At 38.0% G+C, this 11,901-nt stretch overlaps 1 protein-coding gene across 2 annotated transcripts; it reads right to left on the reverse strand.

The window, feature by feature from the left end:
- Window positions 1-191: 191 nt before the first annotated feature.
- LOC127983793 (nuclear receptor-binding protein) lies at window positions 192-11,762 on the reverse strand. Of its 2 annotated transcripts, none has more exons than XM_052586124.1 (18): window positions 11,105-11,762; window positions 10,006-10,315; window positions 9,790-9,912; window positions 8,628-8,729; window positions 8,462-8,551; window positions 8,126-8,166; window positions 7,871-7,965; window positions 7,702-7,785; window positions 7,538-7,596; window positions 7,359-7,457; window positions 5,992-6,124; window positions 5,791-5,878; window positions 5,632-5,682; window positions 5,338-5,473; window positions 5,084-5,137; window positions 4,934-4,997; window positions 4,306-4,361; window positions 192-1,911 (listed from the first exon to the last, which is right to left on the reverse strand). In XM_052586124.1, exons 2-18 carry the CDS (start codon window positions 10,240-10,242, stop codon window positions 1,816-1,818), a joined length of 1,608 nt encoding a protein of 535 aa, XP_052442084.1. In that variant the 5' UTR covers window positions 10,243-10,315; window positions 11,105-11,762; the 3' UTR covers window positions 192-1,815. The 2 variants fall into 2 exon arrangements, with proteins under 2 accessions (XP_052442084.1, XP_052442083.1); XM_052586123.1 differs by having other exon boundaries at window positions 10,006-10,329.
- Window positions 11,763-11,901: the final 139 nt, after the last annotated feature.

An 11,901-nucleotide genomic window follows, 5' to 3' on the forward strand; every position in this document is an offset into this window, starting at 1 on the left:
CCCAGCACCCCCTTATATATATACATATATAAAAATTATTTTTTTTAACCAAACCTATATGAAGTCAAAGCCAACGCAGTTTAGGGTCATACACTAAATTTACTGTAATGACAATATTCCACAGAAGAGGAAAAAATAAGTGACATGGGTTTAGAATGACATGAAAGTGAATAAAAATGACAGAATTTAGCTTCTTGGGTGAATTTTTCCTTTTAATATTGTACTTGTGAGCTGAAATGAAACAGACAGAGAATAGAAGTACTCAGTATCTCATCTTTATATCAACGAATGGTGCAAATTGAAAGAATTTAACAGAGTAAAAGCAGTTATGAGTTTCTGAATGTTCAGCATGAGACAAACTAGGCAAAATTATTCTGGGCAATAGTTTCGTCCCGTTAGACAGATCAAACAGAGAGAGGGATTGATACAAAGGTTTCTTTCAAAACAACCACAGAATGAATCATCCATTTCAAATTTTTCTAATTTGTCACTGCTGGTCTGCATCAACAAAAGAAAGCATTGTTTGTTGTGTGCTTTTCAATGTTTCGGGCATCATTTCAACTCCGCTGTCTGATATCTGAAGCAATTTGCAAATCTAGCCAGTATAATTAAAAATAAACAAGCAACACAATTAGCAATCAGAAGAGAACTAGAGTTTCTCAGTTGTTAAACTGCATTTCATGCATAATTACAAATTAGCTTCTTGTAACATATGTTGATATACCATCAAGGTGAATATGAAATTTATTGCCACCAACATAAAACAAATCAGTGCCAACTGCTCATTTGGGCTGAAATGATGCTGCCCCCCAAAAAACAGGAAACCCTAAGGGTTTTGATATACTGCAAATATGCCAAAAATTGTTACAGTATACATGCATGCAGACCAGTTGACAAAAACAACACTACAGGATCTGTTCAATGAAAAAAAGGAATAATACAATGTGTTTGTTAGTCCATGGATTGTTTGTGTCTGTCAAAGGCACATTTAAACACGTCTGGTGCACTGGAGATCCTTGCTTTATACTGAAACTCATAACTGTGTCACAGAGGCCAAACAGACAAGTCAAATCAAGTGCCCTTCGCCTAGAAACCGTTAAAATGGAAACTTACAGCATACATTCACAGGTAATAAAGGGGGAGAAAACAGCCGCCACAATGAAGAAAGTGAAACACGCTTCAAGATAGACCATACGCATATAGATAAATAATCTGTTTGCTTTTTTCAATGTTTGGAGAACCCCTTTCCTTTCACAGTCGTCGTAGATCTTGCATTGCAGACCAAAGTTAACCACAATTAATGTGTGCCTTAAAAGGTACAAAGAATCTTATTTGGTAATAATTTCAAAATAACAGTAACGCATTCCTCTTACACAAAAAAAAAAAAGAATAAATGAATGATTGAAAGGGTGAAAAAAATATGATCATGAAATACACATGTGCCTGAAAAAACAAAAAAGGTTTGCTGAAGTGCAAACCAGAAGTAACCCATCCCACACATCCAAAATACAGCTCGTAATACTGATTTAAATAATAGGAGTCACTTTTTCTTCTTTTAAAACAGAGAAGCAGACTGCTACACTGACAGAATAGATGTACACGGGAACCATCAGCCAACACTTTTCCACCACCTAAAGCATTGTGAAGAACAGAGCGCAGGGGTGCGTTTCTTTCTGAGGCTCAGCTCAAGGCGTTCTGATCCCTCCCTACAAAACTCACACATGATCCTCTGAGTGATGAAGCGCTAGAGTCCCATCCCGTCCCGTGCATGAAGATAAAGGATGGTGGAGAGGAGCTAGCAGATCTGACCCTCTGCTATGAGGAAACGGTTACAGGATTCAGAGAGCCGTTACGGCTGTAGAATCTAGAGAAGGCCTCCTCCAGCACAGTAGTGAGACGTGGCTGATCCCCCTTGACAGAGCCAGAAAAAACAAAACTAGTTTAAAACAAGGGGCAACCAAGAAGTGAAGGAAAAATAAAATAAAAATGAAGACCTTTTCAAAGTGAAATAGAACGTTTAAAAAACGAATTCTAATAAATCAACAAAAAAAGGATGCTGCAAAGCACATCTTTAAATCTCAGGTAGATCGAATGGAATTGGATTCCCTAGTATAGATCAAATAAAGAACTGAAACAAAAGGAACAATACCAAAGAAAGTGGCTGTAAAATAAAGCAATACGCCCCAAGAAGCCATGGTTTACAGTGAATTTATAACAGCTAAGGGCCATTACGGAAGCTGAATTAACTACTGTGCAGGGTCAGGGTTTAATGGCAGAGAGAGAGACGAGATTCATGAGATTAATTCATTAAATTAGAATTTATCAATAAAATCAGAAAACTGTGGGAAAAAATGCTGGAGTTAACAGATAGTACAGCAGCATTCCTTCCAAAAGTGCCAAATCTGACGGATGACAAAACCCATGAGATGGACTGAGAGAATTCCTTGCTTATAGTCAAGAAAGAGCATGAACTGCTCATTAAGACTGGAGGAAATACCTCTTTAAATTAAGAAAACTGGCTGTGAACTGCAGAAAATAGTTGTAATGGTACTATCCAACAAACAGCCATGGTGGTACAGAGGTACAACTCTCTGAGAGGCCTGGCCCTGGTTTGTGCAGTAACAGAGAAAGTTTTCACGTCTGTTTTTAGGTACATCTCATCCATGGACTCTATGTGCTGTTCTTTCGATCAGCTCACATTGTCTTCGCTCTTTTCTTACTCTTCCAGTAAATCAGCCAGAGTCTGGCTGCAAAAGGAAGTCAATCCCATTAACCTCTTTCACACTGCACATCGGACCCGGCAAATTGCCGAAACATTGCCGGGTCGCCTTCTGTGTGAAAGCAAACACGTCCCGGGATTGATTCTGGGACTGATCCTAGGTCGGGGATCTAGTAACATTGCCGGGTTCAGTCCCGAAATGAGCACTGTAAAAAAAAAAAAAGCCAGATCTAATGTCGTGTCGTACTGATGACGCACATTATCGCCATTATCACATTATCTTTTACCAGGTGTTTTGAGGGAAGATCAACGTTCGCAACGAAAAAATGTGCAAACTGTAATAAAGCAGAGATCAGTTAGTAGCTACTTGCTAGCTTCAGTGAAAGTTTAACGTGCCTAACGTTTTCAACTCGTACATCGCCCTGATGCCAAGTGCCATTATGGGACCTTTAAGGGTTGTGTGTGAATTCACGGACATATTCAGAGTAATCACTGGCAGTGTGAAAGTGCAAAATCTAGCGACCCGGGAACAATTGCCGGGACACGTTATCCGTGTATTTGCCGAAATCGCAAGTGGTCACACGTGAGTCACAAGTGAGCCATTAATTACATCCAATGACATGTGGTTAGGGCTGTCACTTTTGAAAAAAATAAAAAATTAAATTCAAACGGATAACGAATATCATGCAATGTATTCAATTATCTACCCCCCCCACCCTCGCATGAAAAAAAAACACTGTAGCCTAATGGAGATTCAATCACAAATGTATTAACAGTGACAGTCAAACATTACTGTCTGGATTATTATTTTTTTCACTTAATGTTTGAAACAGCAGGTTATCAATTTAGAATATCAACTTATATGAAGTGCCACTAATCATATCCCACAACATTAGGCTAAATGAAAAAAAAAAAAAAAAACGATTCAGAACAGGCCCAAACAATAATGTGACAACTTAAACAGCAGCAGGAGTAAGGCATATAGCCTAGCCTAATTCATTTCTTAATATTGTTTGCAAGAAACACCAGTCTATCAACTTGATCTGGATTAAGTGCAGTTCTCTTTTATTTAAAATGTTCCGGTGGAGAACACACGTTCGGAGCGCACAGACGTGCCTGGCTAAAAGCTTTTATTCGCGTGATTTGGTCATGGGCCTATACTACAATACGTCTAGAGTGCCCTCTACTGGATAAGATGGCAAAGAATAAAATAAAAAACAAACGGTCTAATCATAGACTGTAAAAAATGCGCTACACATGGCATTTTAAAAAACGGATATTTTATTTATAGTTCGATTACGGATATTTCACGTCATGTTCGAATGCATATTCGAATATCGAATAAAAAGTGACAGCCCTACATGTGGTTGGATGATAAATTAGAATTAATCAATAAAATCAGAACATCCGCCCTATGTCCACCTTAATATTATTGTAGTGATATGTAACTAAAATCAGTAATTAACTGAATTAAAACTCTATTTCTGAAAATGAAGTCTATTTTAACAAAGTCTTTACTACAAAAGGTCATTTCTTTAAAAAAAAAGGATGGTAGTGCACATCAAATCTTGAGTGAAACATCTTACCTCACTAATGAAGCCAAGCTGGACCAGTTCCACGGCCAACTCCTGTACATTCTCATCTAAAACACACAGAACACCATTCTTAGGTTTTATCAATACTCTGTTGGTGCAACAAGTCAAAATGCTGCTGGTGGACAAGTGCAATATGTTAACACAGAGTAGTCACAACTGTAATCGGAACCTGATGCACTTCAGTATTTCTGCTCATGTTTTTGTATCAGAAAATGGTTTCATAGTTCACAAATAAGAACAAAAACAAAAATTATGCAGGTACACAAATTGATTGAAGGCACATGGTCATTGTAAATTGCTTGATTAACAGATTCTTGCATTTTTGTGGTGGTAATAAACATCTGTGTTGGATTAAATCACGTGTATTATAGCTAGCTATAAACACGTTGACAGTTCAACTAACTTTGCAAGCTTCTTGATTCTGAGCAACTTGACTTGAAAGACAAAACCGATCGAGTTGATGCCCATTATAGCAGCATCTCTTGCAGCTAAGAATGCAACCCATACTTGTGCTTCATTCTGACACATTTCAGAACACAAAGCCATGCGAAATCAAGCTGTGTAGCTGGAAGCGTTTACATGCTTGTGTAGTGTGTTTGGGGCCTGATAAAGTACTCACTTGGTGCCAAATCACAACTCAAGTGTCGGTTCAGCTTATCTTCCAGTTTTAGCAGTAAGGTCAGCTATAAAAGGAGCAGAGAAAGATATAAACACAGAATCATCATCTAACTTCAACATCATTACAGCAATAAATTGGAAAAAGGCTTACATGATGTTTTGCTCCTTCCTCCACAGGCTCGATGTTGCACTGCATTTGCACAACCTTAGATGACAGAGATTATGTTTAAAACGAACATATAATGCTAAATGACTGCAAATCCTGTTAGCTTTGACTGTAACCACCCATCTATGTTTGTCTGAGAGGGAAGCAGTAGTATGGCACACAGAGACAGCCTGAAAACTCTGATTTATTCTTAATCATTGATAGTTGATCACAGTCTCTTAAATCAGTACATTTCTCACCTTCCGGGTCTCCAGCTCTGCAGGCTCAGGCGTAGGTGTTTTGACAGAGGGGGGCACGATGGGGGACTTGACAGCCTCTTGCTGAGGCTGCTGTGGACAGGGCACCCCGAAGGCAGTCAGCGGATAGATCCCGTTCCTACATCACGAGAAACAAGAGCACATGTTGATATTATATTTGTGCTTGTTTGAACATTGTTACTGATTTCTTAACATTTGAATCTGGCCCATCTAATTTCTTTTAAAAAATAAAATAGGTAAGATTATTAAGATTTATTTTCATTTTTTTTAGCTCACCTCACATCTTCAAGAAACTTGTCAAGCTCCAAAGCGGGAAACTGCGAGAGTCTGATGGAAAAAGAGACAGGGTTACAGAAGCCATTTACGTGGCATGACAGCTTATTTGAAACCTAAATCCAAAAACAAGGCACAAATGAATCACAGGAGGAGACTCACTTTAGTTGGACCTCTTTCCTTTCCATAATGACCTGGTTGGGGTCCATGTTCTTGGTCATTTCCTCTAAAGCATTTTCAGGGATCATGTCTAGAAGCCAAAAGGGAAAATGGTTTCAATGTGTTTAGTTTCATTGTATTCCTTTCATGAAGCTGACATCAAATGAAATGTCTGAATGATAATGTGATTAGCTCATGACTCACGCTGGTGACTGACGATACAGTGTGCAGCCAATAGTTTCAAAAGAGGCACTTCAAACAGAGCTTGATGGAAAAGCAGCTCTCTGGCAGTGGGCCTCTTACTGGGGTCCACCTCCAGACACTTCTGAATAAACTCCTAAAACACACACACACACACAGAAACATGACACTTCACATCCATTAGTATATAATACATAGTAAGAAAAACATTATTCTGTTGAAAAGTTGATCTGCTCTTTCAGACACAGTCACCCGTGGGAGTGTGTGAAAAAAAAGAAAAAAGTATTGGTTACAATATTTAACCATAAATTCTTAAAGGAAGGAGGGAACCATTTCAGGTGGTCAAATGTTGTGTTATGCTATTAAATGCATAATTCTTCATATTTCAGCTATACTGCATAACTCATATTTACTGATAGATATTTGTGATTGTTATTTTAATTTAGTTGGATAGATGCAACACATCATATACTAGTGTGGGGGAAGCAATCTAACTTTACAAATTATTTATTTTATTTATTCTGTAAAGCCTGTTGCAGACATGCATATTCAAATTCCACATGCATCTCATCTTACAGAATTTTATAATTATTCATTATGTGGAAAAAAAAAAATCTGTACAACTTACACTACCATGCAAAGGTTTGGGTCAATAATTCATGACAATACAAAGAATGGAGTGAATGGAGTAAATGGATTTAAAAAAAACATATCAGGGCTGTCACTTTTGAGAAAAATCTAATTCGAACGGATATCGAATATCATGCAATGTATTTGCATATATTTGAGAAGAAAAAAACGATTGAGAACAGGCACAAGATAGCAAAGAATAAAATAAAAAACTAACCGTCTAATCATAGACTGTAAAAAATGCGCTACACATGGCATTTTAAAAACTGGGTATTTTATTTATAGTTTGATTACGGATATTTCATGTCATGTTCGAATGCATATTCGAATATCGAATAAAAAGTGACAGCCCTAATATATTTAATAATGTTTAAAAAAAATATGGTTCTTCTAAAATTTCTTGTCATCAAAAATCCTGAAAAAAAAAAAGTATAAACATTTTATAAAAAGTTTCCATAAAAATAGTGTTTTCAATAACGATAATAAATGTTTCTTGAGTAGCAAATAAGCATATTAGAATATTTCTGAAGGATCATCTGACAGTAAAGGCTGGAGTAATTGCTGCTGAAAATTTCAAAATAAAAAAGTAGTTATTTTATATTATAATATTTCACAGTATAAAAATATTTACTTTTTTAATCAAATAAATTCAGTCTTGCTCAGCATAAGAGACTAACCCTGTTTGAACAGTAGCCAATCTTTGAAAGCAAATAATTTAATTACTGACGATCTATACTCACTCTCTGCAGTGGGTCCTCCAGAGACTGGATGGCACTATTAATGGCTTCTTGTGACACATATGAGGACTCTCCATTACTTTGGATTTCCAGCACAGCCATCTAAAACAGTGGGGAAAAAACCTGAATCACTGGTCTGGTCAGTCCCATACCCTGACGAATAATCAACAAACAGAACTCACCTCTAAGGCGCACATTCCAAAGGAATATATGTCCACGGCTGTAGTGACATTGGCAACAGCTGAAGTGGATGAAGAAAAAAAAAGCAAATTGTACAAAACCATTTTTTACTAAACAAGTGTATTGAAACAAAGACCGTAGAATGGGTTTTAAAACTTAGTTTCACCTGCATACTCTGGAGCAAAGAAGTGCAAACTCTTCTGTTCCTCCCGACATGTCTTAACATGGTTATTTATGGTGTCTGGGGCCACTACAAAAAGACACAAAAACATCAGCAACAGTAATGAAATGTGTAACATTTAAACAGTCATACTCAACAGTGTGCTTCAGCCTACCTGATCCGATTTTAATGAGTCCATTGTGCTGTATGAAAATGGTGTCACAGGTCAGGTTCCCATGGATTATGGCAGGTTCACATGAATGCAAATAGCTGAAGGAAGAACGGTGAGAAATGAGAGTGTAATACGAGCTCTCCACGAGACTTACATGGGATTATCAAAACAAAAAGAAATGGATAGCTATAACAGTCACAGAAATCTTTCCAGCAAACTATAAATAAATAAATAGAGATAGAGAAAAAGTACACACACCTTAAGGCAGATAATATCTGAGTGCACCAACGTTTCCAGGCCTAGAATTGACAAGACAAATAAGCATCTGATACTACAGCAAGTTACTTCATTAATCCCATATAAATAATGCATTGTGTTTTGTTATCCTATATTTGAAAATAACAACACTGTACAAAAATTACTAGCAAATAGTACTCTGTCAAACAAATCTGAGTTGTGCCATACGGATCGATCATTATAAACATTCAAGCAAGTAATTTAAGACAAAAGAAATGTATTAGTCTGCAGTGCATTATGTCTTAAGAGCTTTTTTTTCTATTTGTCTGAATAGACCGAGCAGCAATATTAGGCTACCTTTTCATTCATGGTCTTATGATTCTTCTTGGTCTTCTTTAGAAACTGCTTCAGGCTCCCAGAAGACATGTACTCGGTGATGAAAATAACCTGAAGGGGGTGACAAAAAAATGATTAAACTCCAAAACTGGGAAATTTGTGATATTTTTGTTGTTGCGTTTCATACCCTGGCTCTGTTCTCCTTCACATCTGCCCAGTACTTGTGAAACTTCACTATATTCACATGTTCCAGCTGGATGAGGTTATCAAACACTGCCTTGACTTTTTCCTGAGAAATATAAAAAGAAAATTAGATTAATTTAACCTTGAGGGAGCTGTCTGACAAAAATATGTAACATAATGTCTTGGCTTTCAGAGGGAACTGTTGTTTAGAGGAGGTTGTTATTATAATATACTTAACTCTCGCTTTATATTTTATTATGCAATAACTACAAACTTATTTAATAGATCAAGGGGAAAACTCGATTGCGTTTTATGGCTGGGCTCGATGCACTAGTCACATGTGTTTATGGGAAATGCAATCAGCAGTGAAGACGGCAAAGCCTGTCAAAACGCAACCTCTAAAATTACTTCTTGAATTCCACGAAGAACGTCTGCCAAGCAGAACGGAGCGCAGCATGTGGACGGGCCAAACAGATGGCTGTCCATGACTCTACGCCAGGCATTAATGAATCGAGTTTGATTAAAAGTGCTCGCAGGCAATGACAGAGTGAAGAATGCTATATTAGAAAGAGAAGAATGACCTCTAAAACATTTCAACTACATAACCACAGAGAATGCTTTTCTTACAATATTTTTCTTAAGTAGCTGAAGGCTCTGAGTGAGATTGGCGTTTCATAACTTGCCTGGCAGCAAACAGGTCAGACTACTTTATGTAAGGAGCTTACACCCAAGAAACGGAGGTAAGCACACTCATTCTGTGAAGCAATCAAGCCGTCCTAACACTCATAGTTAAATACTCATTGGTATTGCCAACTCACAGCTTAACATGTTAGTAAGCAAGAACACAGGAAGCAGTACAGCTTAATCTGTGGCTATGTATGCAGATAATAATCACTGGTGAACTTTCACACCGGAACGCTCACATCACGTTTAAATAAACACTCAGCAGCAACCTATCAGTTCATTCATACTGGTTACAGTTAAGATCAACATGATATCAAAACGGACCTCATTTACTTTAATGCATGCATGATTTTTTTTTTAAAGAAATCTTACCAAGGCTGCATATTTGATCAAAAAATACAGTAAAGAGTTTAATATTGTGAAATGTTAACAAAACTAAAATAACTTTCCTATTTGAATAGATTTTAAATGAGTAGTTTTACCTCTTGCAGTTTGAAATTCTTCCTTTCAGAAAACATGACCTCATTCCACACCACCTCCACACCTTCCTCTGTGTCCATGGCAAGATAAGCATTGTCGATACCTGGGACGTTGCGCTGGTTTACCTGTTGGGGGGGGGGGGGGGACACCATCAGGAAATCAATTCTTAAATTTGTATCCATTCTTTACACAAAGCTATTGTAAGACTTGGGATGTACCTCTTCTCTCCGTTTCTGCCAGCGTCCACAGGGGCTTTCCTCCAGGATTTCCGATTCATCTTCGCTCTCCTCTTCCTCATCCTCAGTTGCAGGTGGTGCTGGCTGCGTTACTGTGGACACCGGAGGAGACACGGATGAAACCCCTTGGCCGGTCGGTGGCGAGGCTGTGGACTCAGACTTCGTGTCCATAGTGGATGCAGGGGCAGGTGTGACGCTCTGCTTTCCTTCTTCTGACATCACTGACTGATAACTGACAGCCCTGTCCTGAACCGCCACAGAGAAGACGAGCAGCTGACTCACACCTCAAAGGCTGGAGGCAGAGAGCTGCAAAATCAGGAGGGACGCATCACAAGGAGTATAATCATAAACAGTACAAATGTGTATTCAAGATCAAAACAAAATATTACTTCTAATAAATGAAATGCATTGTCACTACTTTTATGATTCTATTAATAGCTTTTTTTCCTCTTTCAGCCAGTATCTCCTAAAGACTGCAATGCTAGCTATTACAATATTTATACACACACACACATACATAAAACTGAAACTAAATTAAATATTTATATGGACTCAAATTATATATATATATATATATATATATATATATATATATATATATATATATGAAACCTGAAACTAAATAAAATACAGGTAAAGTGACTTATTACCTATCTCCCATTTCAATTTATGAATTGTAAACGTGCCCAAATCTCAAATGAAAGGGAACCAGCATAACATTCACTAAAAAATAAACAAAACAAAAAAAAAATTACTTCAAATGAAGGATAAATAAAAACAACAGTAGAAACTGAACTGAATCACTTCAACTGTCAACTCGGTGTCACTTTGTCAGTTTCCATTCAAATTAAGGTAATCTTGACCTCCAAAACTGTACAAGACTCACGCTTTTGTAATGTTTTCGTAATTTCTCTCTCCTCACAGTCCTGTCCTCAATTCAACATAGGCCTCAGTTTATGTTCAAGCATTTAAAACACACTACGCCGACTATCCCACCTCACTGATAAGAAACACACACACACACACACACACACACACACACACCACCGCACCATATGAACCGCATCGTCCATGATCTTACTTGAGTCTGTCCTGAGAAGAGCTGCGTCGCCAGCTCGCCGGAAGCTGCTAGTCGGTGAAGTTGAGGACACAGAGAAAAATCTTCAGACAAGGAGAAAAAAAAAGATAAATCCTCAAACAATGCGAGTCACTGTAGATGTGTAGCTGTCAAGGGGGGAGTTAGTGGTCCACAGAAATTCCAAGATATGAAGTGACGGTTCAATTTCTCCTTTGCCGACTCACGAGTGAGAAGCTAGCAGCTCGGCTCCGCGGCCTCCGGAGCCTTAGCGATTATTATATCTGAGAAATAAGATCTCCTTGGACGATATGCTAAATGTTAAATACAATAATCAAAATATCAAAACTTTCCAGTCAGCAAAATCAGCTAAAACAGAAACAAATATCGCTAGCTGTCTGTCAGATTTGATGCGTTTAGGCAGATAGCCGCGGATGCTACACTCCCGGATATTCGCGTTCTTCACTGAAGTCCTCACAGATAGATCTGTTTCTCCCTTAACACTTACTGGTATTACGACACGAATGGACTCAAATCAACTAAACACCGAAATCCCTGAAAAAGCTACAGGTAAATGGCGACAGCTCCGAGTTTTGTGGTGCGCTGTTGCTTATTCCTGTCGAACCGCTCTGTGGTTTATAAAGCGAGTGTAAAGCTGGACCAAGTTCGCACAGCGCCATCTGCTGGATGACATCATCCTGACACCGTCACAGCTCAGGATTTAACCCCTCGATGACCGAGAGGGAGAAACTAACACATTTATTCGTTCATCCTTAATTAATTAACTACACAGAGAGAGATTA

The sequence above is a fragment of the Carassius gibelio genome, chromosome B20, assembly GCF_023724105.1.
Source record: "Carassius gibelio isolate Cgi1373 ecotype wild population from Czech Republic chromosome B20, carGib1.2-hapl.c, whole genome shotgun sequence".
Lineage (NCBI taxonomy): Eukaryota > Metazoa > Chordata > Actinopteri > Cypriniformes > Cyprinidae > Carassius > Carassius gibelio.